The 14,566-nt window shown below is 41.1% G+C and overlaps 2 protein-coding genes across 2 annotated transcripts; one reads left to right on the top strand and one right to left on the bottom strand.

The window, feature by feature from the left end:
* Positions 1 to 461: 461 nt before the first annotated feature.
* On the bottom strand, positions 462 to 9,645 carry BBS12 (Bardet-Biedl syndrome 12). The gene is made up of 3 exons (XM_024745183.1): positions 9,519 to 9,645; positions 5,047 to 5,109; positions 462 to 2,836 (listed from the first exon to the last, which is right to left on the bottom strand). Exon 3 carries the CDS (start codon positions 2,824 to 2,826, stop codon positions 682 to 684), a length of 2,145 nt encoding a protein of 714 aa, XP_024600951.1. The 5' UTR covers positions 2,827 to 2,836; positions 5,047 to 5,109; positions 9,519 to 9,645; the 3' UTR covers positions 462 to 681.
* A 314-nt stretch (positions 9,646 to 9,959) lies between these two features.
* On the top strand, positions 9,960 to 13,207 carry LOC112399727 (centrin-4-like). Its single transcript, XM_024745075.1, is given in 5 exon segments — positions 9,960 to 10,009; positions 11,490 to 11,631; positions 12,032 to 12,160; positions 12,775 to 12,912; positions 13,118 to 13,207. Coding segments are annotated over 5 exon segments (549 nt in total).
* Positions 13,208 to 14,566: the final 1,359 nt, after the last annotated feature.

Here is a 14,566-nt window from a genome sequence, read left to right as displayed (position 1 = left end):
CGAAATTGAGTTATTTGTAGTGAGGTGCATGGACCTGGAGTCTGTCATACAGAGTGAAGTAAGTCAGAAAAACAAATACAGTATGCTATCACATATATATGGAATCTAGAAAAAAAAAAAGTTGTAACGAACCTGGGGCAGGACAGGAATAAAGACACAAAGGTAGAGAACGGACTTGAGGACATGGGGAGGGGGAAGGGTAAGCTGGGACAAAGTGAGAGAGGAGCATTGACATATACACTACCAAATGTAAAATAGCTAGCTAGTGGGAAACAGCCGCATAGCACAGGGAGATCAGCTCGGTGCTTTGTGAATACTTAAAGGGATGGGATAAAGAGGGTGGGAGGGAGATGCAAGTGGGAGGGGATATGGGGATATATGTATATGTATAACTGATTCACTTTCTTATACAGCAGAAACTAACACAACAATGTAAAGCAATTATACTCCAATAAAATGTTAAAAAAAGAGACATGTCCAGCTACAGAATAAAAATATAGAAACAGAGGACAAAATTGTAAGTAGGGTGAAATCTCTGACTCTGTACAGTTATTGACACACATCAATTATTTTCTCTTGGTAAAAGCTGGCATTTTAGAAACTGTAACTTGGCTACTAGAAAATTTATTATTAGCGTGACATATTACCAAAGATTATTTTCCAAAGACTTAGCCAATAACACTACAAAAATAAAAAGCCCTCTGATTCCTGTGAATTTACCTGCGTTTGTTCAAGTCCAGTGATAATTTCACTGTCTGTCTGAAGAACTAACAGTACTAAATCCAAAGCTCGGCGCCATGCCTCAATCTTTGGTGTAACAATGTCATAAACTCTTGGAATCTGTTCCAGTTTATCTGAAATGTCTGAATTTAAAATCCCACTATTTAGTTTACTATATTCATTCAAGACGTAAGATGAAGGAGAGCCAGAGTCTGTAGCATTTTGTAGATGATGTTGAATGAATGTGCCGGCTTCAAATTCTGATGAGTAACTGGCGGTGTTATACAGGAGAGTTGAAAGGTATCTGCGCCATCCATTTGCCAGGAGTTTAAGCACAGTCGGTCTGTACTGTGTCACAGATGAGGCCAGCCAAGAGGAAGTATTATGAAGCCATCCTGAACAGCCTTGGTTTCCTTTATTCACAGACTGCTCCGCAAGAATCTGAAGATGGCTAAGACACAAAAATTCAACTGCGCCACCCCCAAGGAAGACCTTTTGCTCTTTTAGAGCCTGATACAGACGATAGGCACACGTCCAGAAGGTATCTTCTTTGGTTTGCACCTGGGCAGTGACTGGACTAGTCAGCACTACTGTAACCAAATTAATTCCTTCTGTTTTTAACATGATTGCCATTCTGTTGATCTCATCTGCAGCATCAAAGGGAATGCTTCTCCAGATGGTCACACGGACCCCACTGCCCACGCAGTTCTCGTTCACTTGTGTAATGTAGGTCACCTGCACTGCTCCTGAAGCCTCTGCAAAAGCCTGCATTACATGGCCATTCACTGATCCAATTACCAACCTCTTGCTGTCTGTGCATTTTTCAATTAAGCGTTCAGACACATTTCCTTGTGCCAGGACAAGGTTCACATTGAACTTGGTTAATACCTGTAACACATGATCTGTCCACAGTTCTTCTGAGCCATCTCGTTGAACCTTCAAGCTTTCTGATACTGTTTTAATACTTGCAGACTTATTAAATCCCAGGTGGCGATAATTCTCTGTGAGATCGCCTTCAACAAGAACAACCCGAATAGGCTGATTCTGCAATTCCTTGATCAGAGCAGTACTAGATATTGATACAACAGTGATATATCCTGGACAGACACAAGAAAAAGTTTCAGGGAAGCCCGGTAAGCAGCAAGTGAAGATTCTTGAAATGTCAAAAAGAAATGGCACCGTACAGCTGCCTTGTTGCACACCTGCGTTCTGATATTGTAGCCGTACTGCTTCGTCTACTAACTTCATACTGCTGAGACCTCCGTGACTCAAACCCACCTCCAACTCCACCAAATCATCACATCTGTAAGTCCTGGGAGTAGCTGCACTAAGTTGTTCTAGAACTCCATCTGGTTTGCTTATCCACTGATTATTACCTGTCCTACTAAAATGTCTACTGTGGGTTAGTACTGACTTTCTGCAGCGGGTGTCTGCAAGCAGACTGTTTTTCAGAGTTTGAGGAGTTTGTGATGTGTTTTCATCTGCTTCAACCTTATCCTGAGACCTAAAGAGTTGAGGTGATTTAACAGGTCTCCCAGAAAGACTGTAAATGGCCAATGACTGAGAGGCAACATCTTTGAGATCATGCTCATTCTGTATCAAACCAGTACCCGAAGGGATTTGGAGAAAAGGGTATACGCCGACACTAAATGTTTCAGGTCCAGAAAATGTCTTTGTGTTAACCATACGGTCAAATACATTGTGGATAGGTACTTGAAGGGAAACTACCTCTTCAATGCATGAATTCAAGCCTTCTGACATTACAGACACTATTAATGAAATGGGGACACCCAAATGAAGACATTCTTCAGCAGCACTGCTCCATGCACCAACAAGAAACAAAAGAGTACTGGTTCCAGTTCTGTAAGTGTTATTTTGTGCTTGAACTGCTTCTCTGAGAAGTTGTCCCACTGCACTGGTTAAATCCAAACTTTCAAGAAGCCTTACTGTTGAACTGATTAACACACTTTCATGACACTCTTCATCTATAATAAATTTGGATGATTTTACTGGGCCTAGGAAAGTTCTTCCTGTTTCTGCAAACGATGAAAGCTGTTGAAGTCCCACGTGCCTTCTTTTGTTTATGACCCTGCAAGCCATCACCATGAATCATCATCTGCAAATAAAATTAAAACTTGGAACTTTATTCAGTGCAATTCATGGTTATAAAAGAAAAGTAAGATACAGTCCCTGCCTTCGAGGAGTTTCTGATATATGTAGTTTCCATTAAATATGGTCAGTGCAATGATACAGCATTAAAATTTGAAAAAATAATTAGCAAGTTGAAGGAGGTAGTAGTAAATACACATATATGTGACAAAAACGCAGTGTACTTGGGTAATACAAGTAATTTAGTTTCACGGGAATATAAAGCAAGTAGTGGGGAATAGTAGGACATGAAGCGTTAGAAGAGGAAAGGGGCTGGATCGTGAAGGGCAGTATGCGCCACGTCAAACCTGACCCTACTTATAACGGGAAACATGAAAGTGCTTTAAGCGGGGGAGAAGAAGAAACAGCTTGATGTAGTGTCTGAAAGCATGTACTCTGAATCTAGAAGTCTGGGCCTGAACTTGTCTCCACTGCTTACTAACTGTGTAGCCTTCAGCAAGTTTCTTAACTTCTTTACCCTGTTTTCACGTCTGAAAGATGAGGACAATAACAGAATCTACTTCATAGGGTTGTTACCAGGAGTAAATGAGTCCATTGCTTAGAACAGTGTCTGGCACATAGTGCTTTATGAGTACTTGCAATAACAATAATAAATTTATAATATAGAACTGAATAATATTAAAATTAAGTAATATTAAAATTATTATTTATTATTAGTGTTTTGGATATATTACCACTCTGATAACAGTGTAGAGAACTGATTGGATGAGTGCCAGACAGAAGGCAGAGAGGCCATGGTTATCTAGATGAGAAATGTGGAAGAGGGATGGAGGTAAAGGATGGATTTAGCTATTGATTAGAATATAAAGGGAGGAAAAGTACTGTTTAAAAGGAAGTTCGAGGGCTTTCCTGGTGGCACAGTGGTTAAGAACCCGCCTGCCAACGCAGGGGACGCGGGTTCGAGCCCTGGTCCAGGAAGATCCCACATGCCACGGAGCAACTAAGCCTGTGCACCACAAATACTGAAGCCCACGCGCCTACAGCCCGTGCTCCACAACAAGAGATGCCACCGCAATGCGAAGCCCGCGCACTGCAACGAAGAGTAGCCCCCGCTCGCTGCAATTAGAGAAAGCCCGCACGCAGCAATGAAGATGCAACGCAGCCAAAAATAAATAAATAAGTAAATAAATAAATTTAAATTAAAAAAAAGGAAGTTTGAGAGCAATTAGACTTTTTCCAGGTAATATTTCAGAATTCACATCTAAAACTAATAGGAAGAAGTTGTAAGACAAAAACTTCAGCCCAATAGAAAGAACTTTTTAACGAAGTACCCTCTAATTGAAAAGCTGTCTGTAATAAAATAACCTGTCTTGTGAGGTATGGGCTCTTAAAGCACTACAGCTAAAACTGTAGATAACATACACTTCTTTTCCAACTCTAAGACTTTATAATTCTCCAAGTACATATATATACATATTTTAATATTTTTAAAATATATATATATTTATTTGGCTGCGTTAGGTCTTAGTTGTGGCATGCGGGATCTTCGTTGCAGCAGGCGGGATCTAGTTCCCTGACCAGGCATCGAACCCGGCCCTCCCTGCATTGGAAGCGCGGAGTCTTAGCCACTGGATACCAGGGAAGTCCCGCAAGCATACTTTTTACCACAACCTTTTAAATCCAAAATATCAAAAAGCAAACAACTCTCGGAGTTTTTGCTTTTCTTCTAATGCTGGCCACAGCACTGGTAAATTTGTTCCTATAATGCCTAGAGTCATCTTTGATTCTGAAGAGCTCCACAGTTCCAGATACACCTTAGGATCAGCAGGAAGCCACAGCACCTGTTGCTCAAGAGTAGCTTCCTAGAGCCTTTCAAGGACTAAGGAGAAAACCCAGTACAGCCTAAGAAAACATATAACAAATTGTTTGAACTCAGCTTCAAAACCTCTTTTGTGAAACTTTCAGTTCTGTAAAATAAAAATAAAACTCTTGATATACTCAGGTATATCCCTGGACAGCATCAAATTATACTCTAGACTCCAACAATTCTGAGACCCATCCTGTCTTACAGCTCTCTTATCTTACCATATTTTTGCTGTCCTCCATCCCATGTTATCAATTCTCTACTTACCCAGTTTAAGTTCCCATTTGCGGATTATAATCACTCTCTTGTACATAGACTCTCAAATTCCTTGTCTCTCTTTTGGTTCATCTTACCTTGCAAAGCCACTAATCTTGATGAAATCCAACTCTGTCTACTCCATGTTTACCCTGGGGCAGCTGAAAATAAACAGAAAAACACACACAACCACACTGACTGGTGTCATTTTAAGTTCATGACTCCACACTGCAAGTGGCCCTTAATACTGCCTGGCAATCTATTTTGTTAGTCCTTTTGTCTTTTTTTTAATGGTTATTGGGTTCTATTTTTAAAAGTTTCATCTACCCCTGAGTACAAAGGACATTCCATATTTCTTCTAAAAGCTTTATGGTTTTAGTCTAAAAATTGAGGTAAAGTTCATATAACATAACCATTTTAGAAGATACAATTCAGTGGCACTTCGAACATTCACAGTGTTGTACAACCACTACCTTTATCTAGTTCCAAAATATTTCCATCACCCCGAAAGAAAACTCTGTAGCCATGAAGCAGTCCCTCCCTGTATGTCTCCCCCCCAGCCCCTGAAAACCACCAAGCTGCTTTCTTGTCTCTGTGGATTTACCTATTCTGGATATTTCATAGAATCATGTAATATGGGACCCTTTGTGTCTGGTTTCTTTCACTTAGCATAATGTTTTAAAAAAATTTTTTATTGGAGTATAGCTGCTTTACAATGTTGTGTTAGTTTCTGCTGTACAGCAAAGTGAATCAGCTATATGTGTACATAAATCCCCTTTTTTGGATTGCCTTCCCATTTAGGTCACTACTGAGCACTGAGTAGAGTTCCCTGTGCTGTACAGTAGGTTCTCATTAGTTGTCTATTTTATACATAGTATCAATAGTGTATATATGTCAATCCCAATCTCCCAATTCATTCCAACCCCCTCAGTTAGCATAATGTTTTTGAGGTTCATCCACATTGTAGTATGTGTATTTTATTCCTTTTTATGTATGTATGTAGGTAGCTATCATTTTGTTTATGGACATTTGGATTGCTTCTACTTTTGTTATTTTTAATTAATTAATTAATTAATTTATGGCTGTGTTGGGTCTTTGTTGCTGTGCGTGGGCTTTCTCTAGTTGCGGAGATTGGGAGCTACTATTTTTTTTTTTTTTTGCGGTACGCGGGCCTCTCACTGTTGTGGCCTCTCCCGTTGCGGAGCACAGGCTCCGGACACGCAGGCTCAGCGGCCATGGCTCACGGGCCTAGCCGCTCCGCGGCATGTGGGATCTTCCCGGACCGGGGCACGAACCCGTGTCCCCTGCATCGGCAGGTGGACTCTCAACCACTGCGCCACCAGGGAAGCTCTAACAGCTTTATACAATTATGCAAATCTTCCCCTTTCAACGAGGCCTATCCTGAGCATCCTATTTAACACTGCAAACTCCTCTTTTCCCTTTACATTCTGGATTCCCTTTATTCGCTCTAATTTCTCTTTTCCCACAACATTATCACCTTATAAAATAGTACATACTCTACTTATTTATTTACTATTTATTGACTACGTCCCTCTGTTGGAATATAATTCCCAGAAGGGCAGTTTTAGTCACTGACGTATCCCATATACTGATAACACTGTCTGACACAATGCAAGTACTCAATAAATATTTGACAATGTGGTTTTCACCACATTTATTATCTTACATTCAAGTACAGAACTGAAATAAGACTAAACAGATGCCATTGTCAGTATTCCTCCACCATAAATTTAAGGTTCTACCACCTCTGGAGTCGACATGATTGCTATTTGGCACTGCCTTGGTTGAGGCCCTTTAATTGCTTCCAAAACGGTTCCTCCTTCACATGGTTGTCAGAACTATCTTTGAAAAGCACAAACCTAATCGGATCACTCCACTGCCTAAAACAACTATTCATCTTAGAAAATAAAGTCTTTACCTAGGTAAAGGTGTCCCATAATCTGACTTCAATCTAATTTATAAGGCTCATCTTCCACCTTTCCTTATAAACCCAATGATCTAGTCACACTACAACATACATTTACTTTCATTTCCGCACATACTATACTCTGATTTGAATATCCTACACTTTCTTCACCTTGGCGTATCTTTCATGACCCAAGGCAAATGCCACATTTTTGATACAGCCTCCTCCAATGCCTCAAGGAGAAGTAGCACCTCCTTCCTGGGCTGCCAAAGTCCTGTCTACACACATCTACTAAAGCACTTAGCACCCTGAATTAAAAATACTGTTTTTATGTCTGTGCCTATCTCCCCCACTACTCTGTGGGTTCCTTGCTTTCATTCATCTTTATACTCTACACTCAGCTCCTTTCAAACTCACCCAATACATGGCATAGTACATGATATGTAGAAAGCATTAAATAAATTTAGTAGATTTAAGAGTGATAATAGGTTTAACATTTTTCCAGATTAATATTATTAATGTTCTATAGTAAAATTAGATTAGTAACAGCTATTTTTCAAGACTGAGTACTTCCTACCTAAGACCTAGAAACTGCAATCTGAGCCTGTAATTGAAAAATCATTTTCACTAGAAGTTAATGTCCCAAATAGAAAAGCCTAAATCACAGAATGATGTAAAAGCAGGTGAACATACTACGCAGCCTTTTAGTTGCCATAAGATCAAACTTGAGGGCTTCCCTGGTGGCGCAGCGGCTGAGAATCTGCCTGCCGATGCAGGGGACACGGGTTCGAGCCCTGGTCTGGGAAGATCCCACATGCCACGGAGCAACTAGGCCCGTGAGCCACAACTACTGAGCCTGTGCGTCTGGAGCCTGTGCTCCACAACAAGAGAGGCTGCAACAGTGAGAGGCTCGCGCACCGCGATGCAGAGTGGCCCCTGCTTGCCCTTGCACAGAAATGAAGACCCAACACAGACAAAAAATAAAATTAATTAATTAAAAAAAAAAAAGCTTTAAAAAAAAAAAAAAAGATCAAACTTGATCCAGGAGAGCCTAAAAATTAGAATTGTTTCTACATATTTGGTCATTATTCATTTCTGGTCTCAGAAATCCCTTTAATATTAGTAGTAAAGAAGAGGTATATGTCCTTGAAACTAATCAAGAGCAACTTTCTCAGTGAGATTAATGGCCTGAAAAATCAATATACTATAATTAAGTGACTGAATATTTTACCTAATTCATGAACCATCTTGAATTTGCATCATTTAAATTTCCACTAGGGTAACTTTACACAGAAAAATCACTTCTAATATTAGAATAACTTTACCTATTTTCCAGAATCCTAATGAGGTTTTGTTTTTTGGGCTTATTTTAGATCAATTATTACAATGCTTGGGTGTCTGCCTGGTATATAATGTGAGCAAGAAACGATGATGGTTTTGGAAAATGTGCCATGTTTCAACTAACTGAAGTAGGAAAAGTGACTTGGGAGACTACTTCAAGAACGTTCTTTGCACACTTTTCTTTCCTTACCTTCAAGGAGTTAAGTGGGATAAAGGGAAAAACCTAGGCAAAACTTAATGTTCTTCTTGAATCCACTGTTGGGGAATTCTGTATGATTTTTAGAAAATAAAGGCACTGCAGGAGGCATAAAAAAGAGCCCTGATGTGTAAGCGATTAAGCGTTAGAAGATTTAAGAGACTATCACCTCTTCATTCCTACCACCTCAGTCCTTCCCCTTCACCCTTTAGCTGGTCCCGGACCAGATTCAGAACTGGGCGGAACCACCAAGTCTGGCCCTTTGGCCAAGAAATTGCTTTGATTTACAGCAGTTATATGGCATCTGAATCTCGACAGTTACTCAGTCAAGTGGATTTTCAGGCTACCTACGTCGGACTCAGTGCGGATCTATGCTGGACATATTTGGAAAACCGGCCAAATCTTGGGATTCAACCAACTGAACGGCTGTGGGTGAGAATGTCGGGGGCGTGGGAAAGTCTGATGGTGATTATGGGTGGGTCCAAAGTCCAACCCCGCAAATAAACTCTACAACACTGGTAAAAACTCTTTCCTATGCAGGGAGTCTTCATGTGCACCCTAAGACCCGCACTGCCCCCGTGCCCACACCACACCCCTCCTGTAAAGAAATGCTGCCTAGGGCTTCGCTGGTGGCGCAGTGGTTGAGAATCCGCCTGCCGATGCAGGGGACACGGGTTCGTGCCCCGGTCCGGGAAGATCCCACATGCCGCGGACCGGCTGGGCCCGTGAGCCATGGCCGCTGAGCCTGCGCGTCGGGAGCCTGTGCTCCGCAACGGGAGAGGCCACAACAGTGAGAGGCCCGCGTACCGCAAAAAAAAAAAAAGAAATTCTGCCTACCAGGCCAGAATCGCTGTGAACCAAGGAGGAGGGAAGTCGCTAAAGGCCAAGCCCCAGGCACTGTGGAGGCTGAGGGATGCCTAGCGGCGCAAGGTAAGAGCAGTCCCCTCCGCCTCTGGTAATCCGGCCGGTAAACCGAAGCTGGACCAATTCACCAGTCCCACCAGGCTCATCCCTTCCCCCGGCCCCACGAGCTTAGAAAAGCAAACAATATATCCCCACATCTCCGTCAAAGGCTTAGCAGTTGGTAGAAGCACCTCGCTACGAACCTCGCTCTTTTCTCCATCCCTACAGGAGGCTTCAGTTCCCCGAAGTTCTGCCTGGCACTGTGACGCCAAAACGCCCGGGGAAAGAACCTTCCCTTCCGGTTCGCATTTTGCGCAAGTGCGCCGCGGGCGCAGCTGGGCTAACGGAGAGTCCTGATAGCTAGGAAACCCTACGGAAAGTTCTGCTTAATGGTAGCCTGGGAAAGGCATAGCGTTACGCTATTGGTAGAGAATAGAGAGTGGGGGATGGCCTCAAGGACCTTCTTTTCTGACCATTGGGTGGCATGACTGTCAATCAGTGGGGACAAGCCTGTGTGGGCGGGGCCGCAGAGAGGTCGGCGAGAGCGGCCTTAGCAACGGCTAGCAGGCTGTGAAGACTACAGTCGGGCTGTGCGGCGGGCGGGTGAAGCCAGGAGGTCCCGGTTGAGGGCGCCGGTCGGGGACATGGCGAGTGCGAAGCTGCAACCACTTACTGGGGCTGGGCTGGGGCTGAAGTTTCTCCCCGGAACAAGGAAGGAATTTAGTTTATGAAATGTATTATTCTCCTCCTTTCATGATCCTCGACTGTCATTAGTAACCCCTCCCTTCATCGCCGAAAGGAAGCGCACTGTCCATAACTCTAGAGACAGAAGAGCAGTTCTCCAGTTCATTTTTTCCCCTCCTCAACCCCAGTAACCGCTACCACCAACGGTGTTGGAGACAGAAACCGCTCTCTAGCCAGAAATGAGTTGAATACAGAGAATAAGATGCTTTAAAACCGTTGGAGGGCCTGGGCCTCTAGGAAAGACATCCAGAACTCTGAAAAAACTGGCCGGGGGAGCTACGAACTCTGCCACTGGAACTGTTGAAGATGAGTGTATCTGCAGTCCAGGGATCAAGAATCTGATGCTGCCACAACCAGTCTTAAGATATGTGAAGCTGGCATCTAGATACACGGGTTGTGGAGTCTCTGCAACCACTGCTTCTTAACCCAGAGCTGGAGACAAGATACTGAAATGAGGCTGCAGAAGAATCCCAGGAGTAACTCTGGGACCTTGCTTGCCAGCAGAACATGGCAAGTAGCAGGAAGATGACCTCCATCTTCCCCAGATACGGATAATTGGTCCAAAATTTCTTCTTCTCCAGGTCCCTGGAGTAATTTTTCACCTGGAAAATGTATTTTTTCATTTCTCAGTCTCTGCAACATAGGAAAGTATGTGAGAAGGTGGGAAAAGAAATGATGTTCCAATCAACCATGTCTCACAAAATAAATTTTATTATGAGACATACAGGCAGAGATGAGAGTAAATATGCCTTAAACACTGCTGCTCAGATATACCAAGTAAGGGACTTCCCTGGTGGCACAGTGGTTAAGAATCTGCCTGCCAATTCAGGGGGACACACGTTCGAGCCCTGCTCGGGGAAGAGCCCACATGCCGTGGAGCAACTAAGCCCGTGTGCCACAACTACTGAGCCTGTGCTCTAGAGCCCGTGAGCCACAACTACTGAAGCCCCCGTGCCTACAGCCCGTGCTCCACAGCAAGAGAAGCCACTGCAATGAGAAGCCTGCGCACCACAATGAAGAGTAGCCCCCGCTCACTACGACTAGAGAAAGCCTGCGCACAGCAACAAAGATCAAATGCAACCAAAAATAAAATAAAAAAAAGATATACCAAGTAAGGCCAATTGTTTTCTGACATAACATCTACTATTCTAGCATGTCTTCTTTGCCTCTTCTCCGTATCAAAAGTCACTAATTTGATGGAAAAACCTAAGATGTAAAAAAGAACCAGGCTTTCCAGCAAGATATGAATAACTAAAATCACAAATGTTAGCAAAGGGAAAGGGGGAAATTCTTGAAGTTCATTATATGATAGGGAATAGGATACTTGAATATGTTTATTATATTTAATTAGTTCATCATTAACTCTTCTGCTTCTGGTACTTTTTCCAGTTACACAGTTTATCTTTTACCCACATGTGTATTTATTACAGGCATCCAACTGCTGCACAAGTTCAGGCCAACGGAAGAAAAGAGCAGCAGAAATTGAATGAAACCAAAAAGCAAGAAATTAAAGAGGACTTTGATTTATTCGATGTTGTTGGGTCTGGAACCAGAGATGTGAAAGAATCGAACGTTCTGAAATTACTTATAATTCCAAAACATCTTGAAAAACTATCATTGCTTTGTTGCAATCTTTAAATCTTTCTTTAACAGTAGCCTTCTGAAAGCTTGATATAAAATCTCTTCAGTGCAGACACCTACCCCTGCAGTGTATGTGCATGCCTGGCCTGCATCAACAAAACAGTATCTTGTTAAGCATTTTATTATTGTTTTATGAATCAGTAGGCCAAAGCCCATCGTGTGACAGTGACATCCTATGGCATGGTAGGATTGGAACCTAAGGCTGCTGACCTGACTTTCTAGGTTTAAGCCTAGTCCATAGTGAAAAAGAGAGAACCTAGTAATTAATAGGTAGTTTAAGAGCTAGGAATGAGACTGTGGCCTATTATAATTTATTTGCTTTCTATTTCAGATTGCAATGTGGGCCTTAGGATTTGAACCAAAGAAAGAAGAAATTTAAAAAATGATAGCTGAAATTGACAAAGAAGGAATCGGCACCATTAGTTTTGAAGATTTTTTGGCCATAATGAGTGTAAAAATGGTATAGTAGTGATTTTGTTTTTCAATGAAATACAAGCAGTAGCCTTCTACAATTTTTGGCTGAAGGAATCAGAGGAAGAATTGGAACTAGGTCTTTAAAGATGGGTAGGATTTAGATAGATAGGAATAACAAGATTAAAGATGTTTTCAGGGTAGTAATGAAGACTGTCCAGTGTGGAGAAGAGGTTTTTTGTTAGGAAATAATAAGGATATATGGCTGGATAGAGAGAACAGGGCCAGCATTTTTAAGCCTTGGAATCAGAAAAACAATTTATTGAGTGCCTGTTTTTGTCAGGCAGTATCCTAGGTAGCACTGAATGAGACAACCTCCCTGTTCTCTTGGAGCTTATATTTTTGAAATGGATCTCAGTTAGTGAGGTTAATACAAGATAGATTCTCTTTATCACCCTGTGGCTCTTCCACTTAAATAAACCCTGAGTTTCAATACCTTGAGGGCAGATGTGAATGCATTGGAATAATTGTTAAAAGTCAGAGCAGTAAATAGAGCTCAGCTACCTGCTGTGTTGCTGTTCTAGACCTCAAAGACCTATACATCCAGACTAATCAAATAAATAAATGAAAGGCTAATGACATTTAGTTGTTTCTGTTTTTAAGAGTGAAAAAGATGAAAAAGAAGAAATATTGAAGGCTTTCAAATTATTTGATGATGATAATACAGGAAGTATATCACTAAACAATATCAAGGGGGTTGCTAAGGAACTAGGGGAAAATTTGACAGATGATGAACTTCAGGTAAATTTTACTTATTTGTATAATTATAATTTCACATATAACATATACAATTATAATTTATTATAATTCATAGTTATATTCTTTAGTTGTATTAGTAAATACATTTAAAATAGAATTTGGTTTTGAGTATATATCTGAAGGTTCATTTATATCATTATTCCTTTTTAATAGATTTCACATATCCTATTTACATTTCATTTTACAGGAAGTGCTTGATGAAGCTGATCATGATGGGGATGGAGAAATAAATGAGGAAGAATTTTTGAGAATGATGCAAAAGACCACTCTTTATTAATACTGTTTTTTGTTCCTTCTGGCAAGTTGTTAACAAGTTTGTATTTAAGTTCCATAATATCTGTATGTCTTCATTTTCAGTGTTTAGTTTATGTACACAAACTGGTCTTTTGATATCTAGTCCATGTGAGAAGTTACATGTTTCTACCAATATGTTGTTAAATCTGTAGCATCAAGAAACAAAGGAAATGTAGTGACTTCCTTGAACCATGAATCTGAGAACAGTATTAATTCCAAGTGCTATTTTTAGAGCCCCAGGGTCCAAAGACTTAGATTTTTTTTTTTAATTTAAGGAAATCAGCCCCACATCAAATGAATTTGACAAGCAAGCCATTACTTTCCCTGTTACTTTCCTTTTGTGCAACTCTAAAAATGATGAACATTTGCTTTTTAACCAATTATTCAGATACGTAAAGCCTTAAATAAAACTATCTGGCAACTTCATTATTTGCTAATTTTCTTCTTATAAAGAAATTCAAAGCAGCACTTAATATCATCCAGATTTCCCCATACGTTTGACCCTATAAGTTAGCATTTATTTAATACCTGTGTCCTAGGACAGGTGCTAGGGGTTTTACATATATTATCTCAGTTACTATTTAGAAGCAGTAGTATTAGCTCCATCTTACTACATATGAGAAAACTAAAGTTCAGAGAATTTAAATTTTAAGTTTGCTAATTTGCCCATAGATGATAAAATATGGATTCTAAATCTTATAACCTCACTCTTCATTATGTTGCTTCCCTGTGGATAAAAACTCTCAGGATAATTGTGTGTATTTTCTAACATATAATTCTATGACCGTCTTGTAATTTAATTTTATTTGTTTTTTATGAAAGAGCCAAACTATGGGGAGTCTTTTGACCCTGCACAAGAATGGGCCTTGGGCCTGGAACACTTCCTTACCAAGAGATGGAATCCTTACAGCTTACACTGGACTTGTCACCTTGTCTGTAATTATCTTTCCCTATTTCAGACTCAATGTGTACTACTTTGTTCTGCTTAAGTACATGTGTCATATGGCACCTGGCCAACCCCAGTGCCTATCTGTCCCCTTTGGGGAGAGGATGGGGTTCTTCTGTTGTACAAGAAGGGTGTGTGTTGGCCAATTGCCCAGTGTCGGCTTCTGGGAGGGACCTGCTGGCTATAGGAAACTGACACTCACTACTGAAGCTGATCTTTCTGTCTTTTCTCTATTCTAGTAAAGCACTGTTCCAGCCAGTACTTAACTGCACTGTGTTTTCCTTAGCAACTCTGATACCAAGATGCAGTGGGCAGAAGTGCTTCAGGCTCCTGCTCCTGATAATAGGTAACGGATGCCACTTGCATCTGTAAAATCAAGTACATGGTAATGGTCTT

Source organism: Neophocaena asiaeorientalis, unplaced genomic scaffold (assembly GCF_003031525.2).
Source record: "Neophocaena asiaeorientalis asiaeorientalis breed wild unplaced genomic scaffold, Neophocaena_asiaeorientalis_V1.1 scaffold65, whole genome shotgun sequence".
Classification (NCBI taxonomy): domain Eukaryota; kingdom Metazoa; phylum Chordata; class Mammalia; order Artiodactyla; family Phocoenidae; genus Neophocaena; species Neophocaena asiaeorientalis.
Note: the sequence above shows the minus strand (reverse complement) of the source record. Positions and strands in the feature narration are given on the sequence as shown.

Bases quoted from the DNA above. Each gene is read 5' to 3' on its own strand.
- BBS12 (XM_024745183.1), bottom strand. From the start codon at position 2,826: ATGGTGATGGCTTGCAGGGTCATAAACAAAAGAAGGCACGTGGGACTT.